Source organism: Neoarius graeffei, chromosome 14 (genome assembly GCF_027579695.1).
Source record: "Neoarius graeffei isolate fNeoGra1 chromosome 14, fNeoGra1.pri, whole genome shotgun sequence".
Lineage (NCBI taxonomy): Eukaryota > Metazoa > Chordata > Actinopteri > Siluriformes > Ariidae > Neoarius > Neoarius graeffei.
Genome location: NC_083582.1, coordinates 45,500,109 through 45,521,368, shown reverse-complemented (window position 1 = coordinate 45,521,368; position 21,260 = coordinate 45,500,109). Strand labels below are relative to the sequence as shown.

Below are 21,260 nucleotides of genomic sequence, written 5' to 3'. Positions count from 1 at the left end.
AGCATTATCAAGCCGTGCCTACCCCTGCCCAGCCATCTCCAACTCCAGCTCCTGCCACCGCCTTTCTCCGCGAGCCAAGACTCCCAGCGCCTCAACCCTATGATGGAGAACCAGGTACTTGCAGATCTTTCTTGTCTAAATGCTCATTAATCCTAGAGCTGCAACCTCTGGCCTTCCCCACAGAACGCTCCCAGGTAGCATATACCATGGTGCTCCTCACCAGCAAGGCCAGGGAGTGGGGAACAGCAGTCTGGGACGCTGATGCACAGTTCTGCTCCAACTTCAAAGATTTCTCCGAGGAGATGAGGCGAACTTTCAACTGCTCTTTGTCCGGCTGGGAGGCGGCAGGGGTCCCGGTCTACCTCAGACTACTCCATCAAGTTCTGGACGTTGGCGGCATCGTGCGGTTGGAATGAGACCGCCCAGGTCGACGCGCTCCTGCATGGCTTGTCCGATGCCATTAAGGACGAGTTGGTATCGCGGGAACTGCCATCGGACCTCTCCAGCCTCATGGACCTCGCCAACCGTATCAACGCCGGTATCCAGCAATGGAGGAGAGACAAGACTCGCCCCAGCTTCACTTCCTCTCCATCTCCCGCCTCGTCCGTCGAACCCATGCGGGTAGACCAGGTTCGGGTGTCAGTGGAAGAACGACAGCGCCGGTGGAGCACAGGGGCCTGCTTCTACTGTGGTCAGCTGGGACACATCTGCCAAGCCTGCCCGTTAAAAGGACGAGCCCACCAGTGAATCGAGGGGCCCTGGTGGGCAACGCTCGAAACCAGCCCTGTGCTGATCGACCGTTACTCCCTGTCATCATCATCCTCGACAACCAGCATCACCAGGCCCTCATCGACTCAGGGGCGGACTGGAACCTGATCTGCTCTGCCACCGCCAAGCGTCTGGGAATCCCGCTACTCGCTCTTGACGTTCCTCTCACCATCCTGACACTCAATTGCACCGGCTTGACCACCATCACCCACCTCACTGCCCCGCTCACCCTGAGGATTTCTGGTAATCATTCTGAAACCAGGCGGCACGGTGGTGTAGTGGTTAGCGCTGTCGCCTCACAGCAAGAAGGTCCAGGTTCGAGCCCCGTGGCCGGCGAGGGCCTTTCTGTGCGGAGTTTGCATGTTCTCCCTGTGTCCGCGTGGGTTTCCTCCGGGTGCTCCGGTTTCCCCCACAGTCCAAAGACATGCAGGTTAGGTTAACTGGTGACTCTAAATTGACCATAGGTGTGAATGTGAGTGTGAATGGTTGTCTGTGTCTATGTGTCAGCCCTGTGATGACCTGGCGACTTGTCCAGGGTGTACCCCGCCTTTCGCCCGTAGTCAGCTGGGATAGGCTCCAGCTCGCCTGCGACCCTGTAGAACAGGATAAAGCGGCTAGAGATAATGAGATGAGATGAGATTCTGAAACCATCCAACTTCACGTCATGAACGACCCCCACGTACCCATCATTCTAGGATTACCTTGGTTAAAGCAGCAAAAGCCCCACCTAAACTGGGCCGACAACACCATCTTAGGCTGGAGCCAGTCCTGCCTAGCTTCCTGCCTGAACTCCACTCTGCCTCCCACCAAGCCACTGCAGCCTTCAGCCAGTGAGTTTCCCGACCTCTCTCACGTGCCTCCGGAATACCTGGACCTAAAGCTTGTCTTCAGTAAGACTTGAGCAGTGTCCCTCCGTCCTCACAGACCCTATGACTGTGGAATCGCCCACCTGTCCAGGATGGCGCCACCCAAAGGACGACTCTCTCTCTCCCGTTGAAAGGCAAGCCATGGAGAAGTACATTTCTGAGGCCTTGGCAGCTGGGATCATCGGCCCTTCCTCCTAGCCAGCAAGGGCAGGATTCTTCTTTGTGGAGAAAAAAGACAAGTCGCTCCGCCCCTGCATTGATTATCGAGGTCTCAATGCCATCACGGTCAAGAACCGCTACCCACTACCGCTCATGACCATGCCCTTTGAACTACTCCAGGGCGGCAAGGTATTTACCAAGCTGGATCTACGTAATGCTTACCATCTCATCAGGATCAGGGAGGGAGACGAGTAGAAGACGGCCTTTAACACCACCACGGGTCACTACGAGTACCTTGTGGTCCCCTTCAGCCTGACCAATGCTCCCGCAGTCTTCCAGGCACTCATGAACGATGTCTTAAGGGACTATCTCAACATCTTCGTTTTTGTGTACCTGGATGACATCCTGATCTTCTCCCGCTCCCGGGAAGAACATCGGGGTCACGTCCGGCAGGTCCTTCAGTGCCTGTTAGAGAACAAGCTGTTTGTCAAGGCGGAAAAAGTGAGTTCCACCAGAGCTCCGTCTTGTTTCTGGGGTTCATCATCTCCCCAGTGAGGATCCAGATGGACCCCCTCAAGCTTGAGGCAGTCGCTTACTGGCCCACCCCATCCTTGCGGCGAGAGCTCCAGCGTTTCCTGGGATTCGCTAATTTCTACAGGCGCTTCATCCGCCACTTCAGCACGGTGGCCGGACCTCTCACGGCGTTGACCTCGATCAAGAGCCCGTTCAAGTGGGGGGAGGAAGCAGAGAAAGCCTTCTTCATGTTCAAACGCAAGTTCACCACAGCACCCATCCTCACCATACCCGATCCGGCCAAGCAGTTCATTGTGGAGGTCGACGCTTCCGAGTCCGGGGTCGGAGCCATTCTCTCCCAGAGGGCCAATGACAACAAGGTCCACCCCTGCTCCTTCTTTTCTCGCTGGCTGTCCCCTGCTGAGCGGAACTACGACATTGGCGACAGAGAGCTGTTGGCCATCAAGCTGGCCTTGGAGGAATGGAGACACTGGCTCAAGGGGTCGGATCTCCTCTTCATTGCCTGGATTGACCACAAAAATCTAGAATACCTCAAGTCTGCCAAACGTCTCAACTCATGTCAAGCCTGATGGTCTCTCTTCTTCTCCTGATTCCGGTTCACGCTGTCCTACCACCGAGGCTCCAAGAACGGCAAACCTGAAGCCCTGTCCAGGATATTCTCTTCCAGCCAGGAGGAGCTTAAAATGCCCGAAACCATCCTCCCTCCACGCTGTCTGGTGGGGGCCGTCCTACTTGAGGTAGAGGCGCTAGTGCAGAAGGCTCTGGAGCAGGACCCCGGGGCTGGTAGCTGTAGCAATATACCACGTAACCATCTGTTTGTTCCCTGCTCTGTGTGAACGCAGGTGCTGCAGTGGGGTCATGGCTCCAAGTTGGCTTATCACCTGGGGGCTGCTCAAACCCTGGCACTCATTCAACAACGCTTCTGGTGGCCATCGATCAAGGAAGACGTCCAGGAGTTTGTGGCAGTCTGCAACACATGTGCCTGGAACAAGACAGTCAATCAACCCCCTGCTGGCTTGCTGAGACCCCTCCCGACTCCTCGTCGACCCTGGTCACACATCGCCCTGGACTTTGTTACAGGACTCCCCAACTCAGGTGGCAACACATGCATTCTCACAGTCATTGACTGTTTCTCTAAGTCAGTCCACTTCATCCCTCTGCCCAAGCTTCCCACAGCTAAAGAAACTGCTGAAGTACTCATCTTCCACATACACGGACTCCCCTCTGACAGAGTCCTCAATTCACCATGCAGTTCTGGAGGGCCTTCTGCAAACTCATTGGGGCCACCTGTAGTCTCTCATCAGAATTCCACCTTCAAACCAATGGCCAGGCGGAATGGGCAAATCAAGACTTGGAAGCGGCACTCAGATGCATGGTGTCCAGGGATTCCGGTTCTTGGAGTAAGTACCTACCTTGGGTTGAATATGCTCACAACACTCTGCCTTCATCTGCCACAGGTCTCTCGCCCTTCCAGTGCTCCCTAGACTACCAACCACCACTCTTCCCCAACCAAGAGGAGGAGGTCGCCGTACCCTCAGCCCAGACCTTCATACGCCGCTGCAGGAGGACGTGGGTGTTGGCCCGGAGAAGACTCCTACGCTTCACCCTAGCATCCAAGAAGCAGGCCGACAAACGCCGCTCTAAGGCACCCACCTACCAGGTGGGGCAGTGAGTCATGCTCTCCATGCGCCATCTGACTCTCAGAGCCGTCTCCCGTAAGTTGGCTCCCAGATACGTAGTAGGGATCGATCGATATGTTTTTTTCAGGGCCGATACCGATACCGATTATTATGGAATTGGGATGCTGATAACCGATATGTGCAACCGATAAATGTAAACATTATAATTCACATGAAATTAAACATAGCACACACTGACAAAGACCTTCATATCCATGAAATGTATGTTTAATTGTAAAATTGAACATGAAATTTTGTGCAGGGAGATGCCAACAGCATTTGTACAATAAAGTCAAACATTAGTTAGAATAAAATGAGAAATAAAATAATAATAAAATAAATATTCACCAATAAAAAAATAAAATCACTCCCTACTATATTACAGCTCACCATTTTCAGTGGAAAATAAATGAAAATACACTCTGGATTCTTTTACACTAAGAACTAAGTAAGCCTTACCAACTTCAAGTAGTTTTTAAATAACAAGTCAAGTGTAGGGAGCTGCCTGCAGCATTTTTTAAAAAGTAAAATCAAACATACAGTAAAGTAGGCTATCACTCCCTATTAGGAGCGGCTGCTCCTTTAAGAGTATATCGCTTTCCGAATCAGAAGCGCTAGCGAGGAGAATCACTTGCGCAAGAATTATAAATACTAGTCACACCTGGCTTGTTTAAATGTTCAAACAGCGCTTTATTTATTTAAAGATATTTTTGGGGGCTTTTTGCACCTTTATTGGATAGGACAGTGTAGAGACAGGAAATGAGCGGGAGAGAGAGACGGGGAGGGATTGGGAAATGACCTCGGGCCCCCGGATCGAACCCGGGTCCCCGGATTTATGGTATGGCACCTGATCCACGACGCCCCAAACAGCGCTTTATAAAGTTGCCTTGACCACCTCTCTGAATGGCTGTCATTCTACTGTTCGAGTAGAACTACTGACACATTCACAACGTTTCCAGACGGGGATTTAAAAATGACTGCAGCCTACGTTATGCTGTTTCAGCGAGACTAGTTGGTTGTAGGCTAATTCAAGTGCTTCCTTCCGTAAGCTAAGTTTGCCTGGCTACACAGATGCAAATGGACAATTTTAACGAGTAGTAGATGAAGAATGTAAATATATAATGATGTTGTGCTTTTGCAACTTGTGTGTTTGTGACTTATTGCGGCAAAAGCAGCGTGTCCTTACCTTGATATGGGCGCCTTGAAACAGTTCAGAGTGTTTAGTTGCACGTGTTGATTGGCTATATCTCTTGTGCCAAACAAATCAGATGTTGTGGTGGGCGGGACCGTGTTCTTGAACTCAGAGAGGCGAGTGCAGGAAAGGACGTGCAGTGACAGTCGCGTTAGGAACGAAATGGCTGCAAAAAGGCATGTTATCGGCATATCGGTAGAAATTATGGCCGATACCGATAACCCTAAAAATGCAGAATATCGGCCCGATATATCAGCCAGGCCGATTATCGGTCGACCCCTAATATGTAGGACCCTTCCTCGTCAGTAAGGTAATCAATCCATGTTCCGTCAAACTGGCATTACCACTCACCATGCAACGCATTCACCCCACGTTCCACGTATCACAGTTGAAACCTCTGGTCTCCAGTTCTTTGTCCCCACCCTCCAAACTCCCTCCTCCTCCTAGGCTCATATAGATGGCGGCGGAGCCTACACCATCAAAAAGCTGCTGAAGGTGCGGCGGCGAGGCAGAGGACTTCAGTACCTGGTGGACTGGAAAGGTTACGGTCCCGAGGCGAGAAGTTGGGTCCCCGCCAGGTTCATCTTAGACCCAACCCTCATCACTGACTTTCACCGGCAACACCCTGACGCTCTTCCTAAAGTGCCTGGAGGCGCTTGTTGAAGGGGGGGGTACTGTCACGCTCTGCCCCGGACATCTGCTCCTGAGCTTGCGGATCTTCCACGTCAGCTCCGATCTGGATCTGGGACGGGAATTCCATCCTGCCTACTTACCTGTTCGGCGAGCGGTCACCTGCATTCACTTCCTGATCATCACCGCTGCCTTTTTAAATGCCGTTCTCAGCCACAGACAGTGCCAGAACATCTCGTATGTAGACTGTAGCCGTTTTTTGCCTTGAGAGTTTTTTTTCATGCTTTTTCCCTCAAGTGTTTTTCATGTCTTTGCCACGCCTTTTTCTGGATTAAACCTACTACACTTCTTGGACTACTGTCTGTGTGTGTGTTCTGCTTTTGGGTCCTAATTCCCCACACCTCCAGCAACCTTAACAAGCATGTCAGCTTGAGCTTCAGTGCTACAGGTTCTATAGTCAGTAAATCCAGTAGGCTGTTTCAGAGGCATTAGGTTTTGTAAGCGTTGTGGCAATAGTACAACAATGCGTTGACAGAAAATGTACTTTTAATACTTAAGTATTTTTAAAAGCAAGTACTTCAGTACTTTAACTTAAAGTGCCATTCCACCATTGGATGTATTCTTTGGCATAAAATACAATATATTTTGACAACATATATAAATGGTATCACTAGATAGAGAAATCTTTTAGCTTCAAAATGATATATCAAACATAATTTTTTGACAACGACAAGTATATTAATTTTGCGACCAAAGTCACCTACCCTTTTAATTTCCGTGCGTGATGTCATCGGCAGGTTCCCCTTCTTGTGTACCACGTGACGTGTGACGTGGCAAATATTATCAGCAATGGCGGATAGAACGCGATAAAAATAATACCAATAAATCTAGCTAATACCAATAAATCTAGCTAACTGAAAGATTAACTCAAAATTTTTCGCAATTTTTTTGGCCCCCATATACGAGCAGAAATGACTCTCTCACTTTGGGGGTTTCCTGGTCTAAAAATAGACCGACACGTGGTACACAAGAAAGAGAACCTGCTGATGACATCACGTTTCACTACCGCGCGGAAATTAAAAGGGTAGGTGACTTTGGTCGCAAAATTAATATACTTGTCGTTGTCAAAAAATTATGTTTGATATATCATTTTGAAGCTAAAAGATTTCTCTGTCTAGTCATGTTGTCATAAAATATATTGTGTTTTATGCCAAAGAATACATCCAATGGTGGAATGGCACTTTAAGTAAAAACTTGGCTGTACAACGTTCACTTGTATCGGAGTAACATTTGACCAGTGGGATCTGTACTTTGACTTAAGTAATGAAGTTGGGTACTTTGTCCATCTCTGCCTTTTAGACACATGATGCCAGCCACTGCATCTTTTTAAACTCCTACTCATGCTACATCACAGGGCTGCTCAACACTCTCTGAGAAAAGCGTTAACTGCCTTCTTCCACATACATGAGCTCACAGACACCCAGGATTGGCTAGTATTGCCGTGATTGACAAGGGAGAGAGAGTAATGCCATCCTTCCCACTCAGAGAGCAGAGCAAATTAGGCTCTTTTGGACTCCCACTGTATGACCAAAAGTTTGTGGACACTTGACCATATGTGGGTCTTTCCCAAGCTGTTGTCACAAAGCAACATTAAACAAACATTAATATTTCCCTTTATTGGAACTAAGGGGCTGAACCAAGCCTGTTCCAATATGACAATGCTCCTGTGCACAAAGCAAGGTCCATAAAGATATGGTTTGCGAAAGTTGGTGTGACCTCAACCCCACTGAACACTTTTGGGATGAACTGGAACACTGTTCAGATGTGATGGTCATATTTTGGCCATATATTGCATCAGGATTTGAAGAATGGAGCACTTGCATGTGACGTCACAGCCGATCCAGATTGTGACAGACGTCATCTTGTCGGTCAAACGCCATATTCCGCCTTCTACTTCTACTTCTGGTTCTACTTCTGCTTTTACTTCTACCTTTCCTTCTGAAAACCCTACTATATACAATTCTACTACAACGGCTGCGGCTACAAGCTCTCCCTACCTGTGCACGTTTTTTATGTTTTTTGTGTGTATTTTTGCGTGTTGTTCGTCTGTACCGGACTTCAATATCCACTACAACCGTATGGACTTACTGGACATTGGTTTCCAGCAGAAAATGACGGTTTGTAGCGATTTCCATCGCATGCACAACATTCCGGACGAGATAGCGAGACCAGCGGGGTCTCTGTGGATTGTTATTGGAAGCAAAGCGAAGGAGGCGGCGCCGGGAGCGGAAGCAAAAGCGAGGCTACAGGCAGAGCCAGCCTGTTGACTAAGCTCAGAAAACAGCCACTCAAATCTCCACTGCCAAGCCTCTACCTCTCCAACGCCAGATCCATGTAAACAAGACGGACGATTTGGAATTACAGCTGGAATTACCTTATTCTATTCTATAATCGGCTGGTCAGTGCTATACTCAATACTTAAGTGACTTACCTGTCCAATGAGGATTGTTTTTTTCTTGTTTACAAGATGCCACATCTGAGTCGCTGACAAATCCTGAATTTCTGTAAAGATAACTGTCCAGAGATTTATAAGCACGCAGTGCTTCACCACTGAACAGCGAGGGAAAGTTAATGAGGTAATTATACACATCTGGGTATTCCACCTCTGGCAGTTCAAAATCCGGTCATGAAAACTCCGTCCGGTAAGCCATAAGGGTCATAAATCTGTAGATCGTTTATTTTAGACATATATATAGTTATCTGTTCATTAGAAAAATTAGCCGTGTAGTCCGTCGGTTGAAATTGATCCATTCTGTACACGAGTGCAGCAGTATTCAGCTGTGTTTTTGACCGACAAGATGGCGGTTATGTACTTTCCGGTCACGTGACTGCAAGATCTCTATAGGATAAATGTTTTTCTGTTGTGCAATTTGGCAGCCCTGTGCTGTGATGATTAAGTGTGCGAGAAAAATAAATACAGACTTCTAGTTTTTATGTTTGATTTTGTGGATGAGTGAAGGAGGGGCATACAGTCAAATTAGGTTGGCAGAGCAAATTCCAGTAAACAGATGGACACTGATTTCGGTAACAGTGCAGATATGAATGTGTTATAGTATACTCTCAGGATATGACTGTGGGCGTTCTGAGTCAGAGCTTCCTCTATTGGCCTGTAGCCTCTTTTCTTTAAGGCAGGTGTCAGAGGTCAAGGACACCAAGAGGCAGAGTGAACACTCCTGCAGTATACTCTCTTGTGTAGCACAGACAGAAAGGAGGATAATCAAAATTGAACATATTCCACTCAAATTACAGAATATATTGACATGTTGCAGTAGATTACATTTTCATATGGCAGACTTGTAATTAATAAAAAGTTTCTGAAGCTCTGAACTCTAAGTTGTGTCCTGCACATGAACACAATTATGCCTCTCAATGATATTAGTAACCCTGCTTTCAATGTCCTATAACTCCTTTTTTAGGTATTCTTTGAGCTGTAGCAAGCTTTTTAAAGATCCTTGAGCCTTTGCTATCAGTGTGTGTTATGTGAAGAAGAAGAAAAAAAATCACTCCACTGTTGATATACCCAGCATTTCAAATGACTCATAGCTCTGATTTTTTCTCCTTGTTTGGTGGAAAAAAAAACAGAAGATATGTTTCCAAATGAAGCAGGTCCCTTTCTCTGGCTCTGAAACAGTGCGGCTGTAGTTCCAACCTTTATAGGTAATGCTATAAAGTGCACATTAGGCCCTGAAATGACTTTCTGAATTACGTTCTCTTCTAATCATAGCTCCAGAATGGCTATAAGATTTACTCATGGGATTTGCTCAGTAAGGTCATTTGTGTGGTTTTGTTACCTCTGCCAACTTTGTTGGAGGAAGTTTTGTTTTCGCCTCTGTTTGTTTGTTTGTTTATCTTTTCACAACATAACTCAAAGATTAGTGAATGGATTTTGATGAAATTTTGTGGAATGGTGGGCCATGGGCCAAGGAACAATTGATTAGATTTTGGTGCAAATCCGGATATGTATGCAGGTCCAGGTATGTATGTGGATCCAGGAATTTATTTTTGCCTGTTCCCAACATAACTCATACCCCTTTTCCGCCTGTAGTCAGCTGGGATAGGCTCCAGCTTGCCTGCGACCCTGTAGAACAGGATAAAGTGGCTACAGATAATGAGATGAGATGAGACATGGAATTTTTGGTGGGATGAACAGTTAAGCAGAAAGTGTGCCAGCTCTGATCCAGCATTGTTGTAGCACCCATTTGTGAGCCTCAGCTTTGTCGCTGGAGCCTGCTTTCAGCACTTGTTGAAGCTGAGATCACCAGCATTCCTTCCTCTCCTCTTTCAGCTTTCTATGATTCCCTCACTCCTCTCATCAGAATGCTCCTTCGATTCCCTCACCCTTTCCATTACTTCTTCTTAGTAATGTGCCATTTCATCCTTTCTCACACGTTCCACCTTTCTGTGATTCTTTCAATTATTCTATTAGTCAATTTTTGTACCTTTCTCTCAGGCCACATTTGCTTGGTTCATGCTGTTTTCTTCATTCTTTCTTTACCCCTCCCTTCCTCTCTCCTTTCTCTTTCCCGGTCTTTTTAGGTCTCCCACAGTGTGAACTATTAAATGCAAGCTCCCAGATGTGGCCCATTAACCCTTGCTCTGTGCGGCAGCGATCCAGTAGACCCGAGCTCACTCCACCCCCTCAGATCCCCACTAATGCAAATACCCCTTCTCCTCACACTGCGTTTAATGCTGCTCTCACCACAGTATACACACTCTCACACACTCATGCTGCTACATGCTCAGATTGTTTGGAGGTAGAAGCAGGAAATGTGGACTGTAATACAGATGTTAGCACATGACCATCCACAGAAGGATGGAAACGTGCAGACACAAGCAGCTGCAGTGGTGCTGAAAGCTCTCGCTCAAAGTCTGATTATGGTTGGAGTTGATGCAGGTCTGTGTGTGTAGTAATGCTACTAATTTTAGCTTCATGCTTAATCGGAAACATAGAAAGAATTAAAAGTGTGACTCTTCCCTTCTTCCCTTTCTCTTTCTGTTTTTGAATGAATGGTTGTTGAATTTCTTTGTAGATCAGACATAGGATTGAACTAGCTAATTATCAGGTGTGGGGACAGGGCAGGGTTTAATGTGCTCTTGATGACAAATCTTTTATATCTATAGACTAACTGCAGATTATGTAAAGGTTATTGTGCCAATTAAGGCAGTTTTAAAATATCTCTCTCTCTCTCTCTCTCTCTCTCTCTCTTATTCCCTCTGGGCTCTGGAGGTAATATGAGAGGCAGAGCCCAGTGGGCAGGGTGTTGCAGAACTGTGGTGCTTGTGCATGAAATAAAAGTGATTTGTTTGAATAGGTTTTTGACTTTGTGTGCAAGCATTAGCGTTGCAAAGATTTAATTCTCTCAACAACAAGAACTGACACTGACTTGAGACAAGAGACTGTCACTCCCATGATAGAACTGAGTGAACTCTACTAATGCTGTTTTTTTTTTTCTCTCTCTCCACAGTGAGATGCTTTGAGCAACACTGAATCATCCCCTGGAAAATAATCTGCAAGTCCAAGTTTTTCTCCAGTCTTCAGCGTAGTGAAGCTGAATAGTAAGCTGTTTTAGTAAACCCAGGCACCGGTAGCTGGTCTGGAATAGGATGGATGGGTTAGAGACTCTGTCAGGCTCTGCGCTGGACTCCAAAGCAGAGCGCATTGCACGTTACAAAGCCGAGAGGCGGCGTGAGTTGGCGGAGCGATATGCCAACCTAGAGGACCTCACCTCCAAATACACCAGGAGGGAGAGACATCGGGACAATGCAGATGCTCCAGACACAGCCCCTAGCACAGAGCAGAAGCCTAAAGAGGTCACTGTCTATACACGAGGTCAGCTTGCTGAAGCGAATGACAGGAAAGAAGGAGAGAACGAGAAAGAAGTGCAGAGTGAAACTAACAAGAAACAGGGAACTGCAACAAGATCCAGGCGTGGGTGAGTTGGGAATCCAGGATGAATCCTTTATTTTTGATATATGGCTTTCGAAGCTGTGCTGCTACAGGTCACGTTTAGAACGAGGGCTGGGCCATGGCATGTCCTGCTGTTATGAAATCAGAGCTGTTTCGGTCTAAACTTGCTCTCTGCAGGGTGTTTCATGCTTCTGAGAGATTACAAATACAGTGGTTCTAAGTAAACACTTGTGTAGAGTAGAGAACAGGGTGATATAAATCAACCGAATAATCATGTACTGTATGTGCAGATGAGGCAAATAAGGGGTAAAACTTTTCCCTCCTTGTTTGGAGCTGTTTCTGTCTTAAAAAGTGGCAAACACTGCAAAATTGCAGGCCTGTTTGGTCCTGACAGGGCCCGTGAGTGAGGTTTCTCAGGAAAGATTAATTTTTCAAAAGGAATTGGTTGCAGGTTTGTGCTTGAATGTGTACAAACAATGCACTGTGTCCCAAACAGTGATTCACTGTCCGGTTTCCTGTATCTCCTCTCAGTTCATTTCACTTAATATGAGGAAACCTTAAACTTTATACACCAGACAGAGGTGACATTTATGGTTTGTACTAAACTGTACAATGTTATTCTCAGTCAGTGCCTTTGAAAAACATGAGGTAATCTGAGCACGATGAACATGACAGTCTGCCATTGTTTCTTTATGCTCAGGGTGTTATTACAAGAGTAACATACCATTCTGCCTATCATCCGTTTTATCATTGCTCATAAAGAATTGAGACAAGAATCTCAGGTCAGGGTCTTGACTTCTTTCTTACCAGGTAAGGTTGTTTAGTTTCAAAGTAACACACGTTCAGCTTAGGGTACAAGATGGAGTTCAGAGATTTCAGGACAGGGCGTGGAGGAATGGTGGAAATGGATTGGGTAAAGGAAGGAGAAGTGGGCGTGGTGAGAGGTAATATGCATTTAAATGCAAAGTCTTTTAAACAATACAGCCATTTTAACATCAAACAGCTCCATCAGGTCCTCACTGCTTTCTTAATGCCTCGGTCACAACCGGCTGTACGTGCTCCTACGGCCGGTCTACGTGCAAAAAACGCAAGAAACGCACGGAGGGCGCGTGTGTGACGTGCTGATTTTCGAGCCGTAGACTGGCCGCAGACCGGCCGCAGAGGTTCTTTGTCATGTCAAACAAACTCTACGGGCGCTTACGTTTTTTTCAGGTTGCAAGACAAACTTACGGCCAACGTGCGTCTTTCTCCAAGAACAAAAAAAACGCAGCGATTTGGGAAACACCAAAAATTGCATGGCCAAAAAATCGTACGTCCGGTTGTGACCTAGGCTTTAGTTCACTGCTGTTCCACTTCCTTCACCTTCCCACCTCCATTACCTGACCCTCGAACCAAAATCTGAAGTCTTTTAACCAGGGTTGGAAAATACTTCAGTAGTTTTACTTTGTAACTGTACATTGATTGAGGTAGGGTCAGAGAAGTTCATCCTCATGTTCCACACTGCAGTCCAGTGGCTTATCCATCTTCAGTCAGATAACTAAATCATTAACTACATTGTGTAGCACACCAGAGACACTCACACCAGATGATGAATTGTCCTGATTAGTGATAGTTTTTTTCTAAAGTAATGAACTTTACTTGTTCATTGACATGGTGGTGTAGTGGTTAGCACTGTTGCCTCACAGCAAGAAGGTCCTGGGTTCGAGCTCAGTGGCCGACAGGGGCCTTTCTGTGTGGAGTTTGCTTGTTCTCCCCATGTCTGTGTGAGTTTCCTGCGGGTGCTCCGGTTTCCCCCACAGTCCAAAAACATGCAGTTAGGTTAACTGGCTACTCTAAATTGCCCATAGGTGTGAATATCTGAGCGTGAGTAGTATGGTGGCTGCCGGCGGCGCCTTTGTATACCTTCGACTCAGCCATGTTGAGCTGTGTCCTTCATAATACCCTATGTGCACGCCGGAATGTGACGTAATTTCCGCTAAAATGTCAGGATGGTTGTAAACATCCGGTAGCCATTGAAAGCGCACACTGTGCTGTCCATAGCTGCCGACACTCCCGTTTTTTCCGGGTTTCTCCCGTATTTCAGACCCATCTCTACATGTACTAAACATGACATGTAAACGGACAAAATTATCCTTTCTCTTGTACAGTGTTGTGAATGAACTACTAAGTTCAAATCCAACAGTTCACTGAGCAAGCTCATGTTTCTGAAAACTATGAACTACACATATTTTCAATTTGAACTTCATTTTCACTCCAGATGAAATACTTACACATAGAAGTGAAACAGGCCTACAATTTTTTTGTTTTGTTTGTGCTACCAACAACAGAACAGTGCAGGTTTTGCTTCTACTGCTTCTTGAAGAGTGTCATCAGAATATGATAATATGTATAAGAGTTGCAGCCATATGTTAATAAAGAAGTTAAGATGACAGAACAGATTTAAGTTAGAACATGCAGTTTGAAGAATAGCTGAGGTGGACTATTTTCTGCTTTTGAGCCATAGAGGTACATGATAATAGTTCGAACTGTAAAACAAACTCCCATTTGTTTACTATAGACCAAATAGCCTGCTAATGATTCCCACTCAGCTACTCAGCTGCATTTGGCTACCAACATCTTTGCCTATGGTTATCAAAGTAAGAGCAAGGGTAAAAAGGGTAGAACTTGTGTTGAACTAACTTTTGAACATGTTCAACAGAACTTTGAAGGTGACACTGAACAGAACTTTGAACGTGTCGTTTTAACCAGTCCTACTCTCAGCTGGTGGGGCGTATCTGTTTTCTTCATAGATCTGTAGCAGTGGGCCCTCACTGTTATCTCATTAGCCTTATTTTTGCCTGATACTTCCATCAGAAATACAAACACGTTAAAAAATAGGCATTTCTAGTAACATGGTTAAACTGAACCAGGACGGTTTGGTTTGTGACCAAAAGACAACAGTCACATCACTAGGCTGCCATCTCAGGCTAGCTAGAATTAACGTTAGCGTCAGCGACTTACCTTCAAAATTGCAGAGGTAGGACGAAACGTAGAACTTGAAACCCTTTTCAAGTTTACTCTGCGGCGTTGTACTTGATGCTCTGACGATATGACGCACATTGTTAACAGTAAACTTTGGTAACTCCAAGAGACACCTTGTGAACTTCATGGACTCAGTCATAATACTGGCACTTCTGCATATCGACCGGAAATATCGTACCATCCTTACACTAAACAAGGAAGTGATGCATGCACCTAGGCCATTTAGCTATTCAGCTGTAAGAAAGGATGATTCCAGCGCTATTGAACTCACAAAAATGGTGCTATCTAAGTCCAGTATCAGTATCAGTGAATTTGGTTGGATGATAAACTGAAATGATTCAGGATGAGATGAAAACGGATGATGCGCTGTGGCGACCCTTAACGGGAGCAGCCGAAAGAAGAAGAACTATACTGAAGTATTATTTTGGCACTGTGCTTGAATATTATTGATAATTGAATTCTTGTGCTCCTACTTACAAATGATGAAAGCCCCTCCTCTCATCCAGCCAATGACTGTATGCTACATATCAATGAACTTGGCTCAGTTTCACTTTGAATCATTTCAGCTTCTCATCCAATCAATATACACAATGTAGTTAACTATCTATGTGTGAGATGAATAAGCCACTGGACTGCAGAGTGGAACATGAGAATGAGCTTCTCTGGCCCTACCTCACTACAGTGTTTCAATCAGCAAAGACTAGTATAAAATGAAGCATCTCCTTTACCTCCCTAAAAGGCTTGAACTCATTTGATCTCATTTGAAAAAGCATGCTGAGGCAAGTTTCACTAATTTGCTAACATAAACTGGCTATAGTTAACAAAGTTAACCAGTTTCCTTTGCTAGTACCAGGTTAGAGTAGTATTGAATCCAGTAGCGAATGTTGGCTTGGCAGCCAGTCAAATTTTAGCTAATAAGATTGAATGATGTTTTCAGGTAAAATGGCATAGTTGCTTATAACAGTTTTAGATAAGTAATAAATTTACTTTTTACATGAAAAAAGACAATCAGTTCAAACATTTAGTTTTTACTTTTTAAAACTTGAGTTTTTTTAAAATAGCAACCTATTTTTTTTACTTGAGTATGTTTTGATGTATGATATTTTTGATATTTTATATACTTTCTCCACTCCTTTTTGATATTTTATATACTTTTTATAACCTGTAGTTAGTGCATTTAAAGAGTTGACTTGACCTGATGCCTAAATAGTCCTAAATGCTAATCAAAGATTCAAATCTAATATAAGTATAGTGTTATATGCAGTAGGGTTGATTTGATGCCAAGATTTGGGGTTTGGTAAAGTACCTAGCATATGTTGTAACTGATAAGATTCAATCAGGATGTGAATGTGGGTGTCTGCATTATTATTTCCAAATGTCTCCCTTTTTCGCTTGTCTACACTAAAATGCTACGCCAGAGTTTTCAAACTAAAATGGGGCCAGCAGCATTTCCAAAAGTCTCTGTTCTTGGGGCTCAAAAACACTGGAGTAGTGTGGAGGTAAATGCTGGCTACTTCGAAGAATCTAAAATATGAAACATATTTAGTTTTTAACACTTTTTTGTTTAGCACATAATTCCATGTATGTTCCATATGTTATTTCATAGTTTTGATGTCTTCAGTATTGTTCTACAATGTAAAAAACAGTCAAAATACAGATAAACCTATGAATGAGTATGAATGTCCAAACTTTTGACTGGTACTGTATGTAAATTATGTGAAGGCAAAATTCAAGGTGATTTCGCAGGCCACCTGGCTTGACTGAATTTAACAGAAGACTAAACTGTGACCATGTGACACTCCACTAGACTATACAGTGATTGTGTAACATGAAATGATGCAAGGTGAATGCTCAATGTCTCATCTCAAGTGCAGTGAAATGCAGGTTTCTTCTGCAGTGCGACCCAGGTTTTTCTACACTTCAGGCATTTTTAAGTGAGTTGGGTTTCATTTGGAAAAATCAACAGACTGCTTTTGTGAAATAAGACTTGTTGAAAGAAAGGAACTACCATTGGAAAAACTGCTCAAAAGAATGCACCATATTGTACGTTATTATTGGAAGGATACAGACACATGAACTATAGAACTTTTATTTAGAACTAAATGCTACAGTATCAGCTACAAGGTGCTATTGGTATGCCACAAAAGCTTGCTAGTATGTGTTCAGCAGGCTCCAGAGTTTTACCACCATATTGTGTTTGTGTATAATACAAGTCTTTTGTCTGTGCAGAGCAACATCACAGGGAGAGAGTTGATGTAATCGAGTTGGTGGTAAAACAGCTAACCGACAGGCCAGGCTATCTTTTTTGCCATCTGCTCTGTGTTTACACAACGAAGGCCCAGATTGTGTTTTCCAGAGGTGGACAAAGTACCCAACTTCATTACTTAAGTCAAAGTAAAGATCCCACTGGTCAAATGTTACTCCAATAGAAGTGAAAGTTGTACAGTCAAATTTTTACTTAAGTTAAAGTACTAAAATATTTGCTTTTAAAAATACTTAAGTATTAAAAGTACATGTTCTGTCAACACATTGTTGTATTATTGCCACAGCGCTTACAAAACCTAATGCCTCTGAAGCAACCGACTGGATTTACTGACTAGCTTGTAGAACCTGTACTGTACAATAAACACCTGGTAGAATGTTACAAAATGAAACACAATTGAACTGAAAAAGAGCCATTTTCATTAATTTTTTTTTTTTTATTGTAACACTCCTCCTCATCCCCACAAAGCAGTGTTCTGACCCAGCTCTGGCAGTGTGTGCACACATGCATGTGTACCGGTATGTTAATCAGGAAGACAGTGGAATAGCTGTAAATGCAGCTTGTTCAGAAAATAAAAATGACAATCCAACCTGCTTAAAATCCAGGTCCACAACTCGAGCTTAATAACTGCCCAACAGCAACACTGCTTTCAGCAAGACAAAAAAGTGCAAGACCATCATCTGACATCAACACAAAAATTCCAGCAATTTGTTTTGACTGACTAGTACAATACTGTTCATCTCACAGGTCCCACGCATGTATTCATGCACATATGAATCTGCCTGTGGAATCATGGTGGTTTAATGTTAAGCTCGCGAGTCAGTGAAGCTCCACCTGACATGCTAGCAAACAATTTTCAAACTCAAAATCATATTGGGTAGCTAACGTTACTAGAAAAGAAAGATTTCTACATTTTGTTTATTTGGCAAGATTGTGCTAAAACATTTCTGAAAGCACTTCAGATAAGTTAATGTTATTCATGTTAGCGTAACTCCATTTTAACATGCTAACTAACAGTGTCTAAGTTAACTAGCTATGTGTTAACATTAGCCATGGACAAGGCTATGGCAACTTGGCAGGCAAATCCATAGAAAGTCATTTGACTAACCAGACTGCATAGCTATTGCAACGTTCTTGCTAGCTCTAAAAGCACATAAAACTTCATTGCAAGCTTTCTCTTGGAATAAAACATTTACATACCTCAATATGTTTCCGCAGGTTGGACGGCAAGTTTCTGTAGGCTGTGATGTGCTCCGTTTTAGGCAAACAAAGCAAACATTTAAAATGAAACAACTCTCTAATCCTTTCAGAAAACTGAAACATGGGTTCTAGCTATAGCCATGAGTGCATGCATTCCCCAGAAGAACCGCCTCCTTCCATTCTACCATCAACTGATCATGTTAAATAATGCTGCGGAGAAATCATTGATCTTGATTTTATCCAGTCTGTGGATGTGACCTGACCCTAGTGATTACTGATAGGCTGTCTGATAGGCTGTGATAAGTGTCACTTGCGATAAAACCAATCACGTTTTGGAAAAGAAAAGAAAAAAACCAACCACTTTCAAAGCCACTTCATAGTAACGAGTAACAAGGACCTCGAGAGAAATGTAGTGGAGTAAAAAGTACGATATTTGTCTTTCAAATGTAGTGAAGTTAAAGTCATAAGTTGCCAAAAAATTTAATACTCAAGTAAAGTACAAACCCTCAAAAAGTGTACTTAAGTACAGTACTCAAGTAAATGTACTTTGTTACTGTCCATCTCTGGTGTTTTCACCTTTCTGAGCTTCATGGAAAGCTTTCCAGCCCACATCACGGTGATAACATACAGTTCACTCATATTATGCGGTCTCTTGAAGTGGATTTGAGCAAAGCAAAGCTGTAAGCACGGATATCTTGACGCTTTTTATAGCTCGGCTTATATCTGCTACATGAAAGAGCAGCATCAAAAGCGGTGGATAATATGAGGATGTCAAAGCTGTAGTGAATTTAAGGAAATAGAATTTGTGTGATGTATTCGAGGGCAGGCAACTCTACATGCCCTCTGCTTCCTGTTCTGAAAGTATATCCTGCAAAGACCATGTACTAGTAACCATTATGCTTTTTTTGGTCCTTTTAGCACATTCTCTGCATGCATTGATTTATTAATTTGCCTTCTCTCCTCTGCCCTTTTCACCCTTTTTCATCTTTTCGTTGGTTGCTTGGTCAGGTTGCATGCAGTTGACCTTTGACTTCTCTCTGAGAGGTCTGACAGACAGTCATAGTTTAAGGCTAAAGGTTCATTAGTGGTTCAGTTACGGCTCTCATGGGGCCTGAGTCAGGAGGTCAAGCACGTTTATATAGTGTGAAGTAGCAGGTTTGACCCACACACATGTGCCACTTGGACGGTGGAGAATAAACGTGTGTTCAGTTAGCGTGTAACACAATGACACTATCTGTATCTCTGTATCTGTTTAGTGCTCAAATTATTTGCATCAGTATTCAGATTCAAACCTGAAGTGGGCGTGGTCTTTGTTATCTCTCTTGCATATTATTTTTCTTTGTACTTCAATATGACATACCTCAAACAAACTAGTAGCCTAATTTAGAGCACCATGTCCCTGAGCAGGTAGTTACTATGAAAATGCATCATGTAGCATCACGTGTTTGTGTCATAACCGTTGTCTTTCTTTGTTCAGTGAAGTTCATACTACTAGTAGGGGAGAGCGGGGTAAGATGAGCCAGAGGGTAAGATGAGCCACCCCCTGTTTCTAAGAAACAGTAAACAAATGTGACCATGTGACCACATTCAAAGGGGGGCGGGACCATTTACTTACACTTGTGGAGAGGAGCACCACATGTCAAACTAGGTGAGGGAGATATTTATAAAAATGTGTTTTTGTGCTTTCTAAGTCAATTCCATGTTTGTCCACAGTGAAGAGGATTTAGAGAAGACAAAAGTAGAATAATATTTAGACACATTAGGGTTAAGTTAGTGGCTTTCTAAGCTATGATATGAATGCTAATAAAAATAATTTTGATTAGCCTAATCCCCTTTATTAGCATTTTTCTACAAAATGGTGGCCACGGGGTAAGACGAGCCATTAGATGTGGGGCAAGTTGAGCCACTGGCTCAACTTACCCCATTGGTGGCTGAGCTTACCCAATATGGATGACACTTAAGTTTTCACATTTACTGGTCATATATGACAACAACATATATATATATATATATATATATATATATATATATATATATATATATATATATATATATATATATGACATCAGATGAGGAAGACCAGTTGTTAGATGTGGGGGATTATGTTGTGGCAAAATTCACGGGGAAGAAGAAAGTGCATTTCTTCATTGGCCAGATAATCAAATTGGATGTCTTCGAAATAGAGGCAAGATTTGTCAAAAGAAGCCGGTCATGCCATGGCTCTGCAAGAAAGCCGACCTTTGTCTTCAAAGAGAAAGATAAGGCTGTCCTGTCAAGACAGGATATTGTGAAAAAATTGCCCCACCCCTTTACTGTTGGGGGGATAGCACGGAGGGAGAGGCAAATGGTGTTCCCTTGCAATTTGAATGCTTGGAACATTGAATAATGATGAAATGATTGATGGAATGATTGCTGCATGTTTTAGCAATGTTTTAACCTACTGAAAGAAATAAGATTTTTTGGCACTGTTCTACTCATCTCATCTCATTATCTCTAGCCGCTTTATCCTTCTACAGGGTCGCAGGCAAGCTGGAGCCTATCCCAGCTGACTACGGGCGAAAGGCGGGGTACACCCTGGACAAGTCGCCAGGTCATCACAGGGCTGACACATAGACACAGACAACCATTCACACTCACATTCACACCTACGGTCAATTTAGAGTCACCAGTTAACCTAACCTGCATGTCTTTGGACTGTGGGGGAAACCGGAGCACCCGGAGGAAACCCACGCGGACACGGGGAGAACATGCAAACTCCACACAGAAAGGCCCTCGCCGGCCCCGGGGCTCGAACCCAGGACCTTCTTGCTGTGAGGCGACAGTGCTAACCACTACACCACCGTGCCACCCGCACTGTTCTACTGTTTTAGTAATTTCTATTATATAGTATATCTCTCATTCCCTCTCTAACCATCCCTCTTTCTATCTATCTATGCATATCTCTCTCTCTATCCATCTATCTATCCCTCCCTATCCCATC

The 21,260-nt window shown here is 44.1% G+C and overlaps 1 protein-coding gene across 4 annotated transcripts in view; it reads left to right on the top strand.

The window, feature by feature from the left end:
- svild (supervillin d) overlaps positions 1 to 21,260 on the top strand; it is a 114,012-nt gene that overhangs the window by 31,536 nt on the left and 61,216 nt on the right. For 2 of the 4 annotated variants that reach the window (XM_060939781.1, XM_060939778.1), the window contains exon 2: positions 11,354 to 11,821. In XM_060939781.1, the coding sequence (XP_060795764.1) occupies positions 11,493 to 11,821 (329 nt within the window). In that variant the 5' untranslated portion in view covers positions 11,354 to 11,492. Of the gene's footprint in view, positions 1 to 3,903; positions 4,043 to 10,699; positions 10,783 to 11,353; positions 11,822 to 21,260 lie in introns of those variants that run through there. The other 2 variants (XM_060939780.1, XM_060939779.1) reach the window with 2 other exon arrangements.